This window comes from Loxodonta africana, chromosome 20 (assembly GCF_030014295.1).
Source record: "Loxodonta africana isolate mLoxAfr1 chromosome 20, mLoxAfr1.hap2, whole genome shotgun sequence".
NCBI classification, from domain to species: Eukaryota; Metazoa; Chordata; class Mammalia; order Proboscidea; family Elephantidae; genus Loxodonta; species Loxodonta africana.
The window spans coordinates 13,356,411-13,380,032 of NC_087361.1; the positions used below are offsets into that span (position 1 = coordinate 13,356,411).

The 23,622-nt window shown below is 40.5% G+C and overlaps 1 protein-coding gene across 1 annotated transcript; it reads right to left on the bottom strand.

The window, feature by feature from the left end:
• Positions 1 to 11,915: 11,915 nt before the first annotated feature.
• LNP1 (leukemia NUP98 fusion partner 1) lies at positions 11,916 to 23,622 on the bottom strand. The gene is made up of 3 exons (XM_010598605.3): positions 23,351 to 23,622; positions 17,230 to 17,460; positions 11,916 to 12,394 (listed from the first exon to the last, which is right to left on the bottom strand). The coding sequence occupies exons 1-3, from the start codon at positions 23,513 to 23,515 to the stop codon at positions 12,245 to 12,247; spliced, it is 546 nt and encodes a 181-aa protein (XP_010596907.2). The 5' UTR covers positions 23,516 to 23,622; the 3' UTR covers positions 11,916 to 12,244.

Consider the following 23,622-nt stretch of genomic DNA (forward strand, 5'->3'; position numbering starts at 1 on the left):
AAACCTCTGGGACACAGCAAAAGCAGTGCTCAGAGGCCAGTTTGTATCGATAAATGCACACATACAAAAAGAAGAAAGAACCAAAATCAGAGAACTGTCCCAACAACTTGAACAAATAGAAAGTGAGCAACAAAAGAACCCATCAGGCACCAGAAGAAAACAAATAATAAAAATTGGAGCTGAACTAAATGAATTAGAGAACAGAAAAACAATTGAAAGAATTAACAAAGCCAAAAGCTGGTTCTTTGAAAAAATTAACAAAATTGATAAACCATTGGCTAGACTGACTAAAGAAAAACAGGAAAGGAAACAAATAACCCGAATAAGAAACGAGAAGGACCACATCACAACAGAACCAAATGAAATTAAAAGAATCATTTCAGATTACTACGTAAAATTGTACTCTAACAAATTTGAAAACCTAGAAGAAACGGATAAATTCTTGGAACGATACTACCTACCTAAACTAACACATTCAGAAGTAGAACAACTAAATAGACCCATAACAAAAAAAGAGATTGAAACGGTAATCAAAAAACTTCCAACAAAAAAAAGTCCTGGCCCGGACGGCTACACTGCAGAGTTCTACCAAACCTTCAGAGAAGACTTAACACCATTACTATTGAAGGTATTTCAAAGCATAGAAAAAGATGGAATACTACCCAACTCATTTTATGAAGCTACCATCTCCCTGATACCAAAACCAGGTAAAGACATTACAAAAAAAGAAAATTTTAGACCTATATCCCTCATGAACATAGATGCAAAAATCCTCAACAAAATTCTAGCCAATAGAATCCAACAACACATCAAAAAAATAATTCACCCTGATCAAGTGGGATTTATACCAGGTATGCAAGGCTGGTTTAATATCAGAAAAACCATTAATGTAATCCATCATATAAATAAAACAAAAGATAAAAACCATATGATCTTATTAATAGATGCAGAAAAGGCATTTGACAAAGTTCAACACCCATTTATGGTAAAAACTCTTAGCAAAATAGGAATTGAAGGAAAATTCCTCAACATAATAAAGGGCATCTATGCAAAGCCAACAGCCAATATCACTCTAAATGGAGAGAACCTGAAAGCATTTCCCTTGAGAACGGGAACCAGACAAGGATGCCCTTTATCACCGCTCTTATTCAACATCGTACTTGAAGTCCTAGCCAGGGCAATTAGGCTAGACAAAGAAATAAAGGGTATCCAGATTGGTAAGGAGGAAGTAAAGCTATCACTATTTGCAGATGACATGATCGTATACATGGAAAACCCTAAGGAATCCTCCAGAAAACTATTGAAACTAATAGAAGAGTTTGGAAGAGTCTCAGGATATAAAATAAACATACAAAAATCACTTGGATTCCTCTACATCAACAAAAAGAACACCGAAGAGGAAATAACCAAAGCAATACCATTCACAGTAGCCCCCAAGAAGATAAAATACTTAGGAATAAATCCTACCAAGGATGTAAAAGACCTATACAAAGAAAACTATAAAACTCTGCTACAAGAAATTCAAAAGGACATGCTTAAGTGGAAAAACATACCCTGCTCATGGATAGGAAGACTTAACATAGTAAAAATGTGTATTCTACCAAAAGCCATCTATACATATAACGCACTTCCAATCCAAATACCAATGTCATACTTTAAGGGGATAGAGAAACAAATCACTAATTTCATATGGAAGGGAAAGAACCCCCGGATAAGCAAAATATTACTGAAAAAGAAGAAGAAAGTGGGAGGCCTCACTCTACCTGATTTCAGAACCTATTATACAGCTACAGTAGTCAAAACAGCCTGGTACTGGTACAACAACAGGCACATAGACCAATGGAACGGAATTGAGAACCCAGATATAAATCCATCCACGTATGAGCAGCTGATATTTGACAAAGGACCAGTGTCAGTCAATTGGGGAAATGATAGCCTTTTTAACAAATGGTGCTGGCATAACTGGATATCCATTTGCAAAAGAATGAAACAGGACCCATACCTCACACCATGCACAAAAACTAACTCCAAGTGGATTAAAGACCTAAACATAAAGGCTAAAACGATAAAGATCATGGAAAAAAAAATAGGATCAACCCTAGGAGCCCTAATACAGGGCATAAACAGAATACAAAACATTACCAAAAATGATGAAGAGAAACCAGATAACTGGGAGCTCCTAAAAATCAAACACCTATGCTCATCTAAAGACTTCACCAAAAGAGTAAAAAGACCACCTACAGACTAGGAAAGAATATTCAGCTATGACATCTCAGACCAGCGCCTGATCTCTAAAATCTACATGATTCTGTCAAAACTCAACCACAAAAAGACAAACAACCCAATCAAGAAGTGGGCAAAGGATATGAACACACATTTCACTAAAGAAGATATTCAGGCAGCCAACAGATACATGAGAAAATGCTCCCGATCATTAGCCATTAAAGAAATGCAAATTAAAACTACAATGAGATTCCATCTCACACCAACTAGACTGGCATTAATCCAAAAAACACAAAATAATAAATGTTGGAGAGGCTACGGAGAGATTGGAACTCTCATACACTGCTGGTGGGATTGTAAAATGCTACAACCACTTTGGAAATCCATCTGGCGTTATCTTAAACAGTTAGAAATAGAACTACCATACAACCCAAAAATCCCACTCCTCGGAATATACCCTAGAGATACAAGAGCCTTCACACAAACAGATATATGCACACCCATGTTCATTGCAGCTCTGTTTACAATAGCAAAAAGCTGGAAGCAACCAAGATGTCCGTCAACGGATGAATGGGTAAAAAATTGTGGTATATTCACACAATGGAATGCTATGCATCGATAAAGAACAGTGACGAATCTCTGAAACATTTCATAACATGGAGGAATCTGGAAGGCATTATGCTGAGCGAAATGAGTCAGTTGCAAAAGGACAAATATTGTATAAGACCACTATTATAAGATCTTGAGAAATAGAAAAAACAGAGAAGAATACGTACTTTTGTGGTTACAAAGGGGGGAGGGAGGGAGGGAGGGAGAGGGCTTTTTATTGATCAATCTGTAGATAAGAACTGCTTTGGGTGAAGGGAAAGACAACACTCAATACAAGGAAGGTCAGCCTAATTGGACTGGACTAAAAGCAAAGAGGTTTCCGGGATAAAATGAAAGCTTCAAAGGTCAGCGGAGCAGGGGCTGGGGTCTGGGGAACTTGGTTTGAGGGGACTTCTAAGTCAACGGGCAAAATAATTCTATTATGAAAACATTCTGCATCCCACTTTGAATTGTGGCGCCTGGGGTCCTAAATGCCAACAAGCGGCCATCTAAGATACATCAATTGGTCTCAACCCACCTGGAGCAAAGGCAAAGGAAGAACACCAAGGTCACACGACAACTAAGAACCCAAGAGACAGAAAGGGCCACATGAACCAGAGACCTACATTATCCTGAGACCAGAAGAACTAGTTGGTGCCCGGCCACAATCGATGTCCGCCCTGTCAGGGAACACAACAGACAACTCCTGAGGGAGCAGGAGACCAATGGGATACAGACCCCAAATTCTCATGAAAAGAACATACCTAATGGTATGATTGAGACTAGAGGAATCCCAGAGACAATGCTCCCCAGAACGTCTGATGATACAGGACAGGAACCATCCCCGAAGACAAATCATCAGGCATGAAAAGGACTGGTCAGTGGGGGGGAGAGAGATGCCGATGAAGAGAGAGCTAATTAAATCAGGTGGACACTGGAGAGTGTGTTGGCAACTCTTGACTGGAGGGGGGATGGGAAGATAGAGAGAGAGGGAAGATGGCAAAATTGGCACGAAACGAGAGACTGTAAGGGCTGACTCAATAGGGGGAGAGCAAATGGGAGAAGGGAGTAAGATGTATGTAAACCTACATGTGACAGACTGATTGGAATGGTAAATGTTCACCTGAAGCTTAATAAAAATTAATTAAAAAAAAAAAAGGAAAAAGAAACAGTTGAAATAAATTTTACTAATATTTTATTTAATGTAGTATATCCAAAATGTTATCGTTTCAACATGTAGTCAACATAAAAAATTGTTAACTAAATATTTTATAATTTTTTTGTACTAAGTCTTTGAAACCTAGCATGCATTTTACATCTGAAGCACATCTCAATTTGAAGTGGCTATATTTCAAGTGTTCAGTGGCCACATGGCTACCATATTGGACAGCACAGCTCCAGATCATGTAAGGTCTTAAAAGCCACCATAAGGACCAAGAAAATTTTCCTCAAATCAACAAGGAATCACTGAAGGCTTTAAGTAAGGAATAAAATCATGAGATTTGCGTTTTACCATAATCCTTCTAGCAGCAATGTGGTTAAATTAATAGCCCCGGTTAAGCAATCAATCAGCTGCCAAAGAAAAGGTTGGTGGCTTGAACCCAACAGCCAATCTAAGGGAGAAAGATGTGGCGGTCTGCTTCCATAAATATTACAGCCTTGGAAACTCTATGGTGCAGTCCTACTCTGTCCTACAGGGTCACTGTGAGTCAGAATCAATTGAATGGCAATGGTTTTTTATTGTCGTTGATGGAATCAAATTGAGACATAAAGGTGGTATGAAACTGGGTAGCTGTACTGAGAATGAGAGAATTTGTTAGATGCCAGAATAGGCCCAAACCAAACCCATTGTCAAGGAGTCCACTGCAACTCATAGCAACCCTATAGGTCAGGGTAGAACTGCCTTACAGGGTTTCCAAGGAGTGGCTGGTGGATTTGAACTGACAACCTCTTGGTTAGCAGCTAAGCTCTTAAACCACTGGGCCATCAAGGCTCCACGCCAAAACAGGCAGAAGTTGATTGTTGTTATTGTTAGGTGCCGTCAAGTCAGCTCCAACTCATAGCTACCCTATGCACAACAGAACAAAATACTGCCCGGTCCTGAGCCACCCTTACAATCGTTGTTATGCTTGAGCTCATTGTTGCAGCCACTGTGTCAATCCACCTCGTTGAGGGTCTTCCTCTTTTTCGCTGACCTTGTACTCTGCCAAGTATGATGTACTTCTTCAGGGACCAATCCCTCCTGACAACATGTCCAAAGTATGTAAGACGCCGTCTCGCCATTCTTGCTTCTAAGGAGCATTTTGGTTGTACCTCTTCTAAGAGAGATTTGTTCGTTCTTTTGGCAGTCCATGGTATATTCAATATTCTTCGCCAACATCGCAATTTTTCTTTGGTCTTCCTTATTCATTGTCCAGCTTTCACATGCATATGATGCAATTGAAAATAACATGGCTTGGGTCAGGCGCACCTTAGTCTTCAAGGTGACATCTTTGCTTTTCAACACTTTAAAGAGATTCTTTACAGCAGATTTACCCAATGCAATGTGTCTTTTGATTTCTTGACTGCTGCTTCCATGGCTGTTGATTGTGGAACCAAGTAAAATGAAATCTTTCACAACTTCAGTCTTTTCTCAGTTTATCATGATGTTGCTCATTGGTCCAGTTGTGAGGATTTTTGTTTTCTTTATGTTCAGGTGCAGTCCATACTGAAGGCTGTGGTCTTTGATCTTCATTAGTAAGTGCTTCAAGTCCACTTCACTTTCAGCAAGCAAGGTTGTGTCATTTGCATAACACAGGTTGTTAATGAGTCTTCCTCCCATCCTGATGCCCTGCTCTTCTTCATCTAGTCCAGCTTCTTATATTATTTGCTCAGAATACAGCTTGAATAGGTATCGTGAAAGAATACAACCCTGACGCACACCTTTCCTGACTTTAAACCAATCAGTATCCCCTTGCTCTGTCCGAACAACTGCCTCTTGATTGATGTAAAGGTTCCTCATGAGCACAATTAAGTGTTCTGGAATTCCCTTTCTTCACAATGTTATCCATAATTTGTTATGATCCACACAGTCGAATGCCTTTGCATAGTCAATAAAACACAGATAAACATCCTTCTGGTATTCTCTGCTTTCAGCCAGGATCCATCTGACATCAGCAATGATATCTCTAGTTCCACGTCCTCTTCTGAAACTGGCCTGAATTTCTGGCAGTTCCCTGTCAATATACTGCTGAAGCCGTTTTTGAGTGATCCTCAGCAAAATTTTGCTTGTGTGAGATATTAATGATATTGCTCTATAATTTCCACATTCTGTTGGATCACCTTTCTTGGGAATAGGCATAAACATGGATCTCTTCCACTCAGTTGGCAAGGGAGCTGTCTTCCATATTTCTTGGCATAGACGAGTGAGCACCTGCAGTGCTGCGTCTATTTCTTGAAACATCTCAAATGATATTCCATCAATTCCTGGAGCCTTGTTTTTCACCAACGCCTTCAGAGCAGCTTGGGCTTCTTCCCTCTGTACCATTGGTTCCTGATCATATGCCACCTCTTGAAATGGTTGAACACTGACTAATTCTTTTTGGTATAATGACTCCATGTATTCCTTCCATCTTCTTTTGATGCTTCCTGAGTCGTTTAATATTTTCCCCGTAGAATCCTTCACTATTGCAACTCAAGGCTTGAATTTTTTCTTCAGTTCTTTCAGCTTGAGAAACACCAAGCGTGTTCTTGCCTTTTGGTTTTCCATCTCTAGCTGTTTGCACATGTCATTATAATACTTCACTTTGTCTTCTCAAGCTGCCCTTTGAAATCTTCTGTTCAGTTCTTTTACTTCATCAATTCTTCCTTTTACTGTAGCTGTTCGACATTTGAGAGCAAGTTTCAGAGCCTCCTCTGACATCCATCTTGGTCTTTTCTTTCTGTCCTATCTTTTTAATGACCTCTTGCTTTCTTCATGTATAATGTCCTTGATGTCATTCCACAACTTGTCTTGTCTTCAGTCACCAGTGTTCTAGGTGTCAAATCTGTTCTTCAGATGGTCTCTAAATTCAGGTGGAATGTACTCAAGGTCATATTTTGGCTCTTGTGGACTTGCTCTGATTTTCTTCCGTTTCAGCTTGAACTTGCATATGAGCAATTGATGGTCTGTTCCCAGTCAGCCCCTGGCCTTGTTCTAACTGATGATATTGAGCTTTTCCATCGTCTCTTTCCACAGATGTAGTCAATTTGATTTCTGTGTGTTCCATCTGGCGAGGTCCATGTGTATAGTCGCTGTTTATGCTGGGTAAAAAAAGGTATTTGCAATGAAGAAGTCATTGGTCTTGCAAAATTCTATCATTCGATCTCCAGCATTGTTTCTATCACCAAGGCCATATTTTCCAACTACAGATCCTTCTTCGTTTCCAATTTTCACATTCCAATCAGCAGTAATTATCAATGCATCTTGATTGCATGTTTGATCAATTTCAGACTGCAGCAGCTGATAAAAATCTTCTATTTCTTCATCTTTGGCCCTAGTGGTTGGTGCGTAAATTTGAATAATAGTCATATTAACTGGTCTTCCTTATAGGCGTATGGATATTATCCTATCACTGACAGTGCTATACTTCAAGATAGATCTTGAAACATTCTTTTTGACGATGAATGCAACACCATTCCTCTTCAAGTAGTCATTCCCAATATAGTAGACTATATGATTGTCCGATTCAAAATGGCCAATACCAGTCCATTTCTGCACACTAATGCCTAGGATATTGATGCCTATGCATTCCATTTCATTTTTGACAATTTCCAATTTTTCTAGATTCGTACTTCATACATTCCAGGTTCCAATTATTAATGGATGTTTGCAACCGTTTCTTCTCATTTTGAGTTGTGCCATATCGGCCAGTAAAGTTCCCAAAAGCTTTAGTCCATCCATGTCATTAAGGTCGACTCTACTTTGAGGAGGCAGCTCTTCCCCAGTCATCTTTCAAGTGCCTTCCAACCCAGGGGACTCGTCTTCCAGCATTATATCAGACAATGGTCCACTGCTACTCATAAGGTTTTCACTGGCTAATGCTTTTCAGAAGTAGACTGCCAGGTCCTTCTTCTTAGTCTGTCTTAGTCTGGAAGCTCAGCTGAAACCTGTCCTCCATGGGTGACCCTGCTGGTATCTGAATACTGGTGGCATAGCTTCCAGCATCACACCAATGCGCTAGCCCCCACAGTATGACAAACTGACAGACACATAGAGGCAGAAGTTGATAGTTACCATATTTTTAGGCAAACAACAGGTCCCTTCTTCTTTTGGTTACCAACCACTCCCTCCTTGCATGAAGTATTTTCTGCAAGCATGCTATGCTATTTTTTTTATTTTTCACAATATGTAAAAGAAATTGGCATAGTGAAGCTTATAAATATGGTGCTTGGTTGAGGAGAATGAGACAAGTTCAAGATGACATGACGCCCAACCAGGCTCTTGCTTGAGCAACTGGTAAGTGATGCTACCACTCACTGAAGGTGGGAACACAGGAGGAAGGATATCTAGGTTAGGAGCGGGCAGGGCAGAAGATAATAGTTTACTTTTATGAGTTTAAGGTGTCTGTGAAAACTGCAAGTGGTTATACATCCAGGGACAGTCTTGTGTATGAGCCTTAAGTCAAGTAAGTAGATATTTTTATAGAGTTTGACCATAAGAAGGTCATGGGTGACTGCCTTAGTTTGCTAATGCTGCTGTATCAAAAAATCCAAGTGGGTGGCTTTAAAGAACAGAAATTTATTTTTCTTTACAGTCCTGAAGGCCAGAAGTCCACATTCAGGGCATTGGGCTCTCGGGAAATGTCCTTCTTTATTTCTTTCAGCTCCTAGTAGTTGCTAGCGATTGTTGGTGTTCCAGGGCTTGTAGATTCATTGCCTTTGTCTTCACATGATGTCTTCCCTTTCGTGTGTGTGTCTCTTCTGCTCTTTCTATAAGACACCACTCAGGAGGAATTAAGTTTACAACCCTTCCTACTAGGGCATGACCTCATTAACATAACAAGAAAATCCACATTTTTCAAGCAGGGTCATATTTACAGGTACAGGAGTTGGGACTTTGACATAATTTTGGGGGGGGGGAGTGTGAGGGGGCAGGGGACAAAATTGAACCCACAACAGTTACGTTGGTGAGAACAATTCCCGTAGAGGTTAGGGATAGAAGTCAAATTGCAGTAGACTGAAAATTGAGGAGGAACTGTAGGAAACTCTTCAAGAAGTTTTCTGTGAAAGGAAAGCTAGGCAATTACAGCTATTGGGTATCGAGCATGGCACCTACTGGTATATCCTGAGGCAGGAAAGTTTTTAAGGTGGAAGGGACTCAACCATGTTTAAAGGCTGTTGGAAAGGAGGCATTAAAATTATGCAATAGACTATTTTATTGACTTGGAAAGATGTTAATGATATCTTGTTAAGTGAAATGAGCTCACATCTAAAAATAAAGTGTTTTATGTGTTAAGTATGTGTGCATGCACACAGATAATATTTTAGGAGGACAAACACCAAAGTACTAACCATATTTACCTCTGAATAGGTAAAATAATAGGCTTTTAACTTTTACTCTTTGTCTGTATTTTTTACTACGAGCAAGCATTGTTTTGTGATATGAAAAAAGACAATAAACAGCCCTTTAAACAGTGAAAAAGAAATATATGATAAAAATAATAAAAGCTAGAGAAATTAGTCCAGGTTTAGCTAAAGAAAGTTCAAATCATTGTTTTTGAAGTTGAAGTGTTAACGAAGGATAGTTTCATAACAGTGGCATTATGTCCATATTAATCCCTGATTCTAAAGTACAGGAGCAACTCTGTTTTGTGGCTTCATTTTCATGCAGCCTAGACTCCCACCCTCCTATGTACTGTGGCCCTGAAAGTGTGTTGAAAATAGACTTACTTCCAGTTTGATAAATATATTACAAAATTCCTAATCAGTGTTTTTCCAGGTGCTCCCATTCTGGGGTTTAGGGAGGGGAAGAACCTTTGCAGGAGTAGGAGATGGCTACTGGCTCAGCCATCCATCCACTAAACAAAAAACCAAACCAAACCCATTGCCTTCCAGTCAATTCCAACTCATAGTGGCCCTATAGGACAGAGTAGAACTGCCCTATAGGGTTTCCAAGAAGTGGCTGGTGGATTTAAACGGCTGACATTTTTGGTTAACAGCCTGAACTCTTAACCACCAAGCTACCACTGGGCTGAGCGAAATCAGTCTAGATTTCTCCCCTTCCCATGGGTGGGCCACTAACCTCCTACCCCTACTTCTCACCTTTCTGTAGGGACCAGCATGAGTGAGCGAACTGCCCCAAATCTGAAACTTTGTTGCCAGAACTGTAAAGTATTCAAAGCAGGGGTGGGGAAATGACTGTTTTCCCCACTACTGCAGCCAGATGGAAACCTAGAATGCAGGTTAGGCCCAGCCCTTCCCTACAATGATGGCAACTAACAAGCAAATGTCACCTTCCTTGACATGTACGAAAAAACATCATGCTGCATAAAAAATGCTGTGTGTCTCGGGAAACATCTAGGTCAATTGGTATAACCTAGTTCATAAAGAAAATGTTCTATATCCTACTTTGGTGAGTAGCATGGGGTCTTAAAAGCTTGCAAGAGGCCATCTAAGATACATCTATTGGTCCCGTTACATCCAGAGCAAAGGGGAATGAAGAAAACCAAAGACATAAGGAAAATATTAGTTCAAAAGACTAATAGCCCACATGAACCACAGCCTCCACCAGCCTGAGCCCAGAAGAACCAGATGGTGCCAGGCTACCACCACCAATCACTGATAGGGATCACAATAGTGGGTCTGGAAAGAAAAGTGTAGAACAAAATTCAAATTCCCAAAAAAAGACCAGGCTTACTGGTCAGAGACTAGAGGAACCCCCAAATCCATGGCCACCTGACACCCTGCTAACTCAGAACTGAAACCAACCCCATAGTCCACCTTTCAGCCAAAGGTTAGACAGGCCTATAAAGCAAACAATAATACATGTGAGGAACATGCACCTCAGCTCAATCAAGCATACGACACCAAATGGGTAACACCTGCCCGCAAACAAAGGTGAGAAGTCAGGAAGGGACAGGTAAGCTGGACGAATGAAAACGGGAACCCAGGGTGGAAAGAAGGAGAGTGCTGACACATTGTGCGGATTGCGAACAATGTCACAGAACAATTCGTGTATAAATGTTTGAATAAGAAACTAATTTTCACTGTAAACTTTCACCTAAAGCACAATAAAAAAAAAAAGGCTACAAGAAAGTGTCAATGTGTAGCAGATGAAGGCAAAGTTGTACAAAAATTGAAAGAATGCAAGTCAATCAATGATCATCAAAATTTTACTTTTCTTTCATTGTTTTCCTCTTCCTTTTTTCTTTCCCCTTTCCTTCTTCTTTCTATTACTATATGAAAATGAGTTTTTGTCTTGTATAAGCAGTAAATTTCAGTATTAGTTATGAGTAGTAGTTTGGGGGGAATAGTCTTCATCACAAAATGGAGAATCTAGCTGCCATTGGGCATTTGAAGACCCGAAAAAGAGAAACATAATAAATAGGGAGAGTATTACAGAGTGCTAGTGCCTTTTCTTCTAAGGAGAAAAAAACAGATACAGTATGGCCTCATAAATCAAAGCCCCAGAGCTTAAAGCTGACCTCAGAAAATTAGTTTTCACACATGGAATCAAAATCATAACCTACCTCAACTCTGCACTTCTCACATGCACATCACACACATACTTAGGACCCATTTCTAAAAGGAAACTAGGGTCCTGCCTCAGGTTAGGAGCATGAGCCCTGGAGTCAGAACAAACTGGGCTTGGTCCCTAAACTCTGCCACTACACATGTGTGAATTACTAAACCTTTCTAAACTTCAGTTTCCTCATCTAGAAAGCGAAGCGAATAATAGGGCCCACCTCAAAGTGGTGAGGATTATTTCAGGTAATGCATTCAAACACTCAGCATAGTACTTGGCATGTTAATTGCTAGTTCTCATTAAATACTGGCCATTACATATACTCACATAATTATTTCTAATAAGGAAGTAAACTTAGAGTCATACCAATGACGTTTATTTAAGATTATCTGGGGGGTTGACGTGGAAGAAAGGTTGGTGAAGATGTGTGGGTTGGCTCTTTAAATATTTTTCTTTACGTTCTCAAGAATAATTTTATTCTATTAAAATACTTCTGATTCTTTGTATTCCCATAAAAGGGCAACAAAGCAGATTAGACTCTTGACTAAGATGTCAGAGCAGTTGGAGTATGACGTAAGTCATCTTGAGCAGTAATCATACCAACCACCCACTTCTGTCAGTCAGCATCTGCAGACACCCTTGTACAGCTACCATCCCTAGCTCCCAGCATTGTGTGGTAGGGCTCAAAACACAAGGTGGCATCTGTAGTCATGATGTGGAAACAAAGTACTATTCAGGCCCTTTTTCAACCAGCGGGGGCATGTATGCCTCTCCGTGATCTTCCTTCTTAGAGCCTCTTCTTTCCTCCACTCTCTTACAGGCTCTTATCTCCATCCTCAGGCACTCTCTTTCATCTCTCTCTTTTCTACTTTCAGGTCCCTGAAAGAGAAGGATCAAAAAAGGATAGTTCGTGAGTAACTTCATGGATAAGAATCAGCATGTATCCAATCCCCAAAATGTGGAGGTTGATCTAGTGCCCACTTTCCCGCATCTCAGTCATTTCTGACACCAGCCACCCCTACAGTACTCTCTCTCTCTGACCCTAGCCACCCAGAGCTAAGGCAGGTTAAAAGGACACCATCCTTCAGACTGCCACTAGCCACAAGTTTGGGAGTCCACATGACACCTTCACTTTCATCTGCTGGCTTGTCCTTCTACTTTGGATTTGATAACCCACTGGAATGACTCACAGATTCACGGACAGTACTATACTTACTATTATAGGTTAATATAGCAAAAGGACACAATTCAGGGTCATCATAAGGAAGAGACACACAGGCAAGGTCTAGGAGGGCTTCCAACATGAAGCTTCCGTGTCTCAAAGAATGCGCTGTCCTCTCAGATGCATGAACATCTTTCACCAACCAGGAAGCTCCATGAGCCTTTGTGTTCCAAACTTCTATCAGCCAGTGCTACATGAGAGCCTATATCATGTTCCTGAGGCTAGCTGATATCGGCCTCACAAATAAGTCTTTTCTGGTCTGGCCAGCCCCTACTTGCCAGCACAAATCCTCAGGTGTGGCCTGGAAGCCTCAGACCAAGGCACCCAGTTACTCCCAGGGTTTTTTCCTAGGAACCAAGGGCAAAGTTCATCTTACTTTACCCTTCGCATCAAGTCAATTCCAACTCGTAGTGACCCTGTAGGGCAGGGTAGAACTGCCCCATAGGGTTTCCAAGGAGCAGCTGGTGGATTTGAGCTGCTGACCTTTTGGTTAGCAGCCAAGCTCTTAACCACTTTACCACCATCTTACTTCGGGTAAAGCTAAATTCTTTACCCCATATGCAGAAACACACCGACAGCTAACAAAGCTCCACATTTCTCTGAATATTCATAGAAGAAGAAAGCTCTGGTTGCTCAGTAGATCCCACTTCTTAGTTTCTGGTAATAAATTAGCATTAAATCGAAGGGTATTGCTAAAGGTTTTAGTAATAAAGACGAGGAAGGAAGGTGCTTAAGCATCAGCAGCCTATGTAAGGAAACTCGCTGACGAACGTGATTTCACAGCATGGTAACATTCATAGCCTCCTGGTGCTTTTCGAAAAGCGGCAAGTGAGATCACATATGGAATGAACCTAACCTCCCTGATATCCACTCCCTGAAATTGCATTCATAATAGGGTGTACACTAAATTTTAGTACAAGGACTGTGGAAACCCTGGTGGCACAGTGTTTAAGAGCTGCGGCTGTTCGAGTCCACCGGGTGCTCCTTGGAAACTCTATGGGGCAGTTCTACTCTGTCCTATAGTGTTGCTATGAGTTGGAATTGACTCGACGGCACTGGGTTTGGTTTTTTGGGTTTGGACTGTGTAAAGAATGACTTTGAGGAATGACCAAAACCAACAAAACCAAACCCATTGCCATTGAGTTGATTCCGACTCATAGCGATCCTATAGGACAGAGCAGAACTGCCCCATAGGGTTCTCAAAGCTGTAGTCTTTTGCAGAAGCAGGCTGCCACATCTTTCTCCCTAAGAATGGCTGGTGAGTTCAAATCACCAACCTGTCAGCAGCTGAGTGGCTTAACCACTGTGCCACTAACCAAATTTACATTCCTCAATGGGTTGCCGAGACAGTCACATTTTTTCATTTATTTATGGAGCACGTACTATTCCAGGGCCGGACGACACAGCTCTAAAGAACAGAAACTCTACTTTTGAGATCTGACACCTTGCTGGAGGGAAACAATCAATAAATAAACCTAAAAAGAAACAAGGAAATAACAGAGTGATAGGTGCTATGATAACTATTGTTGTTGTTATTTGCTGTTGAGTCAGTTCCAATTCATGGGGACCTCATGTGTGCAGAATAGAACTGCTCCAGAGGGTTGTGAAGACTGTGACCTTTAGAAAGATCACCAAGCCTGCCTCCCAATGCTCCCCTGTGTGTGTTCAACTGCCAAATTTTGGGCAGTGTTTGCATCACCCACAGTATCCATGATAACTACAAACAGGGTGATATAATAGGGAATAATTTGGGGAGCAACAGGTGCTGCTTTAGTTTCAATGGTCAAGGAGTGCCTTTCTCAGGAATCATTTAAGTGCCAACAAAAGAATGGCCTTGATAAATGTGGTGATGGTATCCATTTATGCTTCTATATTTTGAAAATAAATAAGTAAAATCACTATTTTTTCACCACTCAAACATTGAGTATCAGCAGACAGTCTGTGTGAGGAAACCCAACCTGCACATGACTCTTTGCCTCTGACAAATAAGTAAAATCATTATGTTTTCCCCACTTAAACATGAGAGAACCCGTGTGTCTATCAAGTGGGCATATACAACAGTGAGTGGGGATCAAGGTCATAACTCAGCCCTACAAGTGGAGTTATGAAAGATTCTGGCTACCGGGATAAATTTAGGTACTCCAGAGTATTAAGGTGTTTTCACAACTAGAATGTTTCTTTTCTATCCATAATGGTCCATTGGTTAAAGTCATATAAGCAAGTTACATATGATTATGAATTGTGAAGCCACCAGAATCATTAGCAAATTTTTCAGAATAAATTTTTTTTTAATGTATTTATACTCTAGAAGGATTTAGCCCAAGCCAAGCCAAGCCCATTGCCGTCGAGTTGATTCCGACTCATAGCGACCCTAAAGGACAGAGTAGAACTGCCCCATAGGGTTTCCAAGAAGCACTGGGTGGATTTGAACTGCCGACATTTTGGTTAGCAGCAGTAGCTCTTAACCACTACACCACCAGGGTTTAGTCTCCTAAATTGGTATATACTTACTTCAACATGTCAGTTTTAAAACAGCAATTCTTTCACTTCTGTTTTAATCCTGCCAAATGTTCATAATTTGAATCATGAGGAAATATCAGACAAACTCAAATAATCTCTTCAAAAACAAAGTCAGTGAAAGATAAGGCAAGTCCGAGAAATTGCTCCAGGTTAAAATAGATTAAAGGGACGTGAAAACTGGATATGATACCTGATCTGGAATTTCTCTATAAAAGAATATTATTGGGACAAGTGACCAAATATGAATAAGGTCTATGGGTTAGATAATAGTGTTGTATCAATGTTAATTTCCTGAGTTAAATGATCGTACTGTGGTTATGTAAGAGAATGTCTTGTGTCCTTGTTTGGAGATGGGAGAGAGAGACAGAGGGAAAGGAGGAGAGAGAACACATGCAGATGTGATAACACGTTGAATGGACTGAATTTTGTCCCCCAAAATATAGGTAAGAATCCTAATCCTTATACCTGTGGATGTAATCCCATTTGGGAATAGGGTTTTCTTTGTTATATTAATGGGGCCATGTCAGTGCAGAGCGTATCCTAAACCTAATCACTTCTGAGTTAGAAAACAAGCAGATTGGAGGCAGAAGCAAGTACAGACTGCAGAAGAGAGATGACATGTGAAGATCATCTACAAACCAAGGAACCAGGATGGCCTGAGCTATAGGCAGGGAAGAGTTGACACAGCCAAAACCCTGATTTGGACTTCTAGCTTCCAGAGCTGTGAGAAAACAAATTTCTGTTCTTTAAAACCACTTATTTGAGGCATTTGTGTTACAGTAGCACTACGTAGCTAAGACATGTGTTAACATTTGGGGGAATCCAGGTGAATGGTGTACGGGAATTCTTTGCACTATTCTTACAACAATTCTCTAAATCTGAACCGTGTCAAAACAAGCAGCAAAAAGAAAAGACAAAACAAGAACTTGGGATAGCAGTGACAACTGTTCGCTAACTCTTCCTTCCCTATTCCTCCTATGATCAGGTGGAGAGAGCAGCATCCTACTGAAGAGAAATCATATGCACACAGGGTCACTCTGAGGAAAAATGAGATACCACCTGTGAGGCAAAGATGCATAGTGGTAGTGCCAACAGCCACCGTTTCTAGGTAAGGCATTGTGCCCAGATGGACAGGTATGCAGGTAACACCTGAGTGTCTTTATCTGTGCAGTCACAGAGTAAAGCTCAAGGACCAGCAGTTAATACACCCAGGTTTAATTATTTGCTCTTCCTACTACAAGGCAGCAGGATATTATTATTCCTATTTTGCAAAACAAAACAAAACAAAAAACCCAGAGACTTACCAAAAAAAAAAAGTATCTTGCTCAAGGGCACACAGTGAGCACTTTGCGGAGTTGAAAAGCTACCCACAGATTATTTTATCTCTAATTTATTACTTTATGTATCAAGTTTATTATCAGGGAGTTTCTAGTCTTCCTTCTCCATTCATGCTATCTCACTTCATGCTTTACTTAGACTTCCACAAGGTCACCGTGAACAAATGGACCACACCTACTCGTGGACACTCATTAGATAATGTCCAGAGAGTTCCTTCTGTACGCTTTTTAAAGGTGCAGGGAAACAAAAGCCAATCATTAACTAAATACCAAAGGACAGGAGCAGTAGCGGCAATTTTTCTCTTCTTCAAGTGGTCAAAAAAGAATTAGACACAATTATTACAGTGAGAGTGAAGAAATTAGGTCAAAGAACTAGAAGACCTCAGTAACAAAAACATTACTCGTAAAGTCCTTCAGGAATTCTTCCTGCACCAGATGTCTTCAATTTAAAAAAAAAAAAAAGAATCCATGTGTATCTGGGCTATCCTAAACAGGGTATCATTTTTCAAAGATCTCATCACCAGGAAGTGGTAAATGAGGAGAATTTAGATTTGTTCTCCTCAAACTTGGGCAGCGTGAATCTTTGGATTTTCTTTTCTCAAATGGTTTAAATGTTTAATAGTTCTATTACATACCAAAGAGACAGAGCGTTTGGTTCTAAAGCATAGTTGCTGTTCAAAGGACTCCGAAACTCCCTGAATTTTTGAATAAGATCTTCCTTTTGATTCCAGTGGCTCCTTGAATGACCCATCTCCCGAGCATTTCCTGGAATTCCTCATGTGGGCACGGCACCAGAATTCCTGGTCCTCATGAGAATGCCTCCTAGGATGGTGGTCAGATGATGTAATTTTGGGAAGCTCAGGAAACTGGTAATAAAGAGTGAAAAAAAATTCAATATAAAGAGATTGTATAATACTAGCACAGAAACAGAATGTCCATAAGCTACTGACTAAACAAATCTTATATTGAACTGAAAGTTTATCTTTGTAATCAGTAAGGCCTTTCTCCTAAAGTGTGTTACTCCATCATTACAGCAATATATGAAGCTTTCTAAACCTCAAATTGATATCTGAAAATAAATTCCAAAGTAATTTTAAAATTTCTGAATAAAAAAGAAACCACAAATATTTAAGAAATAATACAAAGTAAATACTTATGTGGTTCTTGTAAAGAGATGGAATTTCTAAGCAAATGGAATAAGTCAGGTGGAAAAAAATTAATTTGACTATATAAAAATAAAGCTGATGTCACCAAAAGCAACACAAAATTAAAAGGTAGGCAAAAAACCTAAAAATACGTGTGCTACATATTACTAATATTTAATAAATAGTCTGAAAATAAACAAGTGTATGTTACACACATACAGACAGACATAGAAGTCATGGAATGCAATGACACCAATGCTAAAATCTCAATTGGAAAATAATCAAAGGGCAAAGAGTTCAGAGGAGCCAAACTTCCTGAAAGAATTGTGACACTTGCTCTCTCAATTTCCGTCACACCCCAACCTACTCCGTTCTAGCTTTTGTACCCACAAATACTTATGATTAAGATATTGGTGTCCATCTTACCAAATTCTGTGGATGCTTTTTGGTTTTTATCTTGCTTATTCAGTAGTGTTATAGATTGAACTATGTCTCTTAAAAAAGATATGCTGAAGTCCTATCCCCCAGGTGGTATGTGTGAATGAGACTTTGTTTGGAAATAGGGTCTTTAAAGATGTTATCAGTTTACCATTAGGTCATCCTGGAGTAGAATGTGTCCTGATATGAGCGGTGTTCTTACACAAAGAGGAGAAGAGACAGAGACAGATATAGATGGAAGAAGTCCATGTGAAGACAGAGGTAGAAACTGGAGTGATAAATCTACAAGGCAAAGAACACCAGGGATTTTCAGGAGCCATCAGGAACTAGGAAGAGGAAAGGAAGAATCTTCCCCTAGAGCCGTCAGAGAGAGCATGGCCTTGCTGAAACCTTCATTTCAGAATTCTAGCCTCCAGAACTGTGAACTGTCAAGACCAGAATCATAAACTAGATAAACAGAGGAGAGCGATAAGAAGAAACTCCTTGGAGCCTACAACACTCCATGCCTAGGGCACTAGGATCCTTCTCCTAGGGGGCAATTCAAGGGCTTGTTTCATGCATACAGAAGCTGAGGTAGCCAACCCAAGCCCATCTAAACCACATGCCTCAGAGATCATAACCCCAAATGACATTAAATTCCATCTTCTATAGTAATATTTTCTCCACTAGTTCTCCACTGCCAGTGATGGTTATTCTTGGTATGAAGATATGCCTTTTGCCAATCTTCAATATAAATTACAATAACCAGCTATCTTCTCATTGTAACATAAAAGAGAAGGGGAAACTAGAAACAATGAAAAAAAGGGAAAATGAGAGACTCTGGAAGCTTTGCAGGAATTAACTGAAAGCATTCAGAAAAAAAAAATCAAGTTTCAGTGTTTCTAAAATAATAATAATGATATTGAGAGCACTTACTAGGTACCAGGTGCTGTCCTAAGCACTTCATACACTCTACTCATTGAATCTTCACAATACCCATCTGAGGCACTATTACCCTCAGTCCCGTGTACTCATGGAGCACTGAGGCAGAGAGGTGAAGTAACTAGCTCAAGAGTTCTGCAACTAGTAAATGAAGGACACTGGAGTCTAGCTCCAGAGCCCTCACTCGTACCCTCTTCACTTTGTGGCCTTTACTAGCAACGCCTCTGTTATGCTAAAAGTTTCCCTATAGAGTTGTTACTGATGACTTAAATTCTATCATTACTTTTATTCTTTTGGATTAAGGCATTGTCCCTTACTGAAATTAAACACAAATATAATCTGAAATACGAGAAGCTACTGCGATTCATGAAACTTTAGGGCAACAAGTCCCAAAGCAGGGACATCCCCTCTCTCTCCAGGTTTGTGAGATCTCCCCTGGGGGGCTATGCCCCACCCACCCACCCTCGTAGTGAGCACTATAATAATGAGAGTGTGCAGCCACCCTCAGGTCAATCAAGGATAAGAATAAAAATCATAAATGTCTTGCACTGCTTTATATTGAGAATACAGAGGAAGAATATAAAGAGAAAAAGGTAATTTTTTTTTTTTTTAATAGCCTTAAGTGTAGAGGCTTACTTTTTATCCTCTGAAATCATACCATGTAGGCAGGACATACTGTGTTACCACGGAGCATGGAAGAAGACCCCTTAGAGCTGGAAAGTCCTAGTCAGTGAACTCAAATTCTTCCTCAGAAAGTTTGCCAGGCCTGCTCTACATAGAACACTAAGAGAGCCATGTTATGCTGAAGGAGAAGATGACTAGAAAGCTGAACAGAATTAAAAATTAACTTCCACTAAGGAGAATAAATGAGTGAAATGGAAGCCGTTTTACTTTGGTTTTGTACCTTTAAATTCACTAGTCATGTGATGGCGGAGAGAAGGCACATCAGCTCAATAATGAGAGAGACTCATATTACTTTATTATTTTTCCATCAAGGACATCAGGACAGTAAAATCTGATTTCTTCATTCACTTAAAACCAGCAACCTCAGATTACAATGAGTCTGGCCAAATAGTAGGGTTCTCTGTGAAAGACTAGGTTGTACCTCTTGTCATAACTTGCTCTTTCCTGCCCAATTTGTCTTTTCCACTAATACTGAAAGTTCTGTGAGTGCGGGGGCCATGTATGTCCTCCTTTCCCCTGTTTCCTAGTACCTTGAACAGTGACTGGCACACAGTAGGTGTTCAACAAATATGTTAAATGAGTCAATGCTCCATTACTACGATTTCACATGAATCATGAGGCTGAGAAAGCCGTATTGGAAACTGCATTCAAAATAGGCAAGAAGGAGGAAGTGGTCTGTCCTGGGGCATGTAGTAGTGATGGATGTAGGTTACTAAGAGTTGAGAGGAAAGAGCCTTGGACTGGAGCAGGGGAGAGAGAAGAAAAAAAGACAAGCACATGCTTTTCTTTTGAAGTTCTTTTCATTGAGCTTAAACCAAAACACAGAAAAACTGAAACCTAATTGTTTTCATATCTCTATAGTGAGAAAAATTTGAGCATGTTTTAGAAATAGGAAAAATTAAGTATTGAATATAGATTTACTTTATAATTATGTAGCATTGTGTAAGTAGAGAATGAAGAATCAGACGCCCTAACTACCCTCCAGGACTCTGCTTAATGCCTCCTTTGGGCCTTCTGATCGGTGTTCTGTGCTGGTTCTTTTTCTGCACTATTCAGTCAGGTTGTAATTTTTATCTCATGTTTTGTCTCCCTAAATAAACAAATGCTTTCTGCATTTTTTTCTGATACTTATGGAATTCATTGTTGACTCAGAGAAATCTGAACAGGCTCTACAGCAAGGAGGAGCAGAAGAGATGTCACGTGGACATCACTTAGGAATGCTATCCAAAGCAAAGTCTGCTATTTCTCAGTATTTTAAGAAGAACATTACAACCTAAAAGTGGATGTCTCTAAATTGGGTGAATTATCTCACTTTTAAAAATCTGGTTGATGCTAAAATTTATTCAAGAAACAGTATATTGCAAATGATGTTTCTTTTTTTGTTTTCATATTTTCTGTGACTCCAAAGAGCTGTGGAGATAGTAGAATATCATGGTTTTTCTCTTTGTTTCTGCCTGGTTCTCATTATATGAAAACTGGGGTGATAAAACTAGTCACACTGGTTCACACACTATGGACACCTCACTCGATGGAACATAAAAGATTAAAATGAGACTGCAATAATCTGGTCTTTATTTTATACTAATAAAAAAAGCCCATTGCTGTTGAGTTGATTCCAACTCATGGCAACCCCAGGTGTTACAGAGCGGAACTGGTCTATTTTGTACAGAACCATGGAAAGCTAGAGCTAGAAGGGCCCTCTGAGAGCATCCAGGCCGATCCCCTTCATGTTTCATTTCAGGAAATAAAAGCTTAAAGAGATGGTGAAACTTGCCCATTGCCCTTGAATGTGTATTTGGGAAGAGGTCTATTTTCAAATATTTGTGTCTCAAAGAGGTCTCATTCCTCAAACTTGCTGATCTCTGGGAGTAAAAGAGGTTGCCTTACATACTTTGGGGCCCTGGTGGCACAGTGGTTAAGCGTTTGGCTGCTAACCAAGAGGTTGGCAGTTCGAATCCAGCAGCCGCTCCTTGAAAACCTTATGGGGCAGTTCTACTCTGTCCTGTAGGGTCTCTATGAGTCCAAATTGACTCAACAGCAATGAGTTTGGTTTTGGTTACATACTTAAATGTGTCTAACAGATGTTTTGTACTATGGGACCCGGGAGCTAAAAAAAAAAAAAAGAGACAGAGAGAAAGAAAGAAATTAACACTGCCCTAAAACTTATTTGTAAAGTAGGTCAGGGAAAATGAGGGAAACCCTCAATGAGATGGACTGACACAACAGTTGCGACAATGGACTCAAACATATCACCGATTAAGAAGATTGCACTGGGCTGGCACCATTTTGTTCTGTTATATCCAAGGTCACCATGAGTCTGAGCCGACCGTATGGAACCTAACAGCAACAGCAAAACTTACGTAAGCGTTCCAAGGCCGGCAGATACAGGGGGCTAAGGAACTGCTTTCCAGTGCCTGGAATTCTAAGTGGTGACTTGAGAAAAAGAAAGGCTGTCTTATCACTGCGTAACTCTGAAGCAGAGGACCTAAGTATGTACTGTGGAGCCTTCTAGCTGCTGCAGTTGAGCAGCGAGAACTGCTGTCTGTTCCTGCGGCGGAGTCCACACCTGGTCAGGCCCACGCATTCCCCTCTCAAGAGCTTTCCTGCTAGCACCTTGCTCCCTAGACACTGGGTCCTCTGCCTAGCCATAGGAAAATAGTGCTGAAGGCAAAAGAATTTTGCATCCCTCCCCACTTAGGAAACCAAATAGCAACAGAGAAGAAAAAGTATATTAAATTTATCAAAGGTAGTAATTTGTTAGGTAGGATCCCCGCTTCCCTAGAGGTCCACCAAATAGTTGTGCTAATTTCAGTGTTTCAAAAAGTCTAATGGAAATCACACATTTATTCACAGCAATCATTTTCACAGATAATATCAAGTTTTTTTCTTTTGGTTTGAATTATATCACCCAGGTGGTGCAAGCAGTTTGCCATCAGTGGCTAACCCAAAGGTTGGCAGTTCAAACCTACCCAGTGGGTCCACAGAAGAAAGGCCCGACAAACACCCTCCGTAAAGGTCACAGCCAAGAAAACCCTACAGAGCAGTTCCACCCTGTAACACAGGGGGTCGCCATGAGTCGGGCCGACTCAACAGCAGCTAACAGCATACCTCAGGCTTATGAGGGGCAGTTAAAGATATCTTAAAACCCCCAAAAAACAACAACAAGAAAAAAACACTCGTTGCCTTCAAGTCAATACCAACTCATAGTTCAATACCAACTCATAGCGACCCATAGGGTTTCCAAGGAGTGGCTGGTGGATTCGACCTGCCGACCTTTTGGTTAGCAGCCTGAGCTCTTAATTACTAGGCCACCAGGGCTGCAAAGATATCTTAGGTTACTAAAAATAAAGAAACCATTACCTAATAGATGAAAATCAAGCCCCTTTAAGGATAAGAGAAAATGATAAAAGGGACTTTTGAGGGTACTAAAAAAAAAAAAAATAAGGTTTGGAAGCACTGATTTTAAGCCAAAGAAAACTTTGTATCCAAGGACTCTTCCAAAAAAACGATCTCTGAGAAACCCCCTCCCCTCCCCCACCTCTCCCCTGGCCTTGGGCTAGGAACTCACAGGGCAGGGCAGGGAGGTTTTCCTGTAACCAGCAGCTTGTGATCGGTGGCGTTCCCGGAGTCGGAGTCTTCTCTCATCCTCCTCCGTCCAGCTGTGACCCCAGAAGCTGCTCATCCATTTGGCAAAAGATTCATCATCATCATCATCATCATCTTTGTGCTCCATGTCAAGGTGATTCAAAATGCTGAAGGCCTGTCCCTAAACCTGGCAGGGAGAGATAGCATCCAACAGGGCTGACTTGATAAAACCCAGGATCTCCTCCAGAAGACAAA

Excerpts from the sequence above, each read along its gene's own strand:
- LNP1 (XM_010598605.3), bottom strand. The coding sequence starts at position 23,515 with ATGGAGCACAAAGATGATGATGATGATGATGATGAATCTTTTGCCAAA. Across the intron at positions 17,461-23,350 it reads AAACCTCCCTGCCCTGCCCT|TTTCCTGAGCTTCCCAAAAT; the intron begins GTGAGTTCCTAG and ends CTTTATTACCAG. Across the intron at positions 12,395-17,229 it reads CCAAACGCTCTGTCTCTTTG|GGACCTGAAAGTAGAAAAGA; the intron begins GTATGTAATAGA and ends CTTCTCTTTCAG.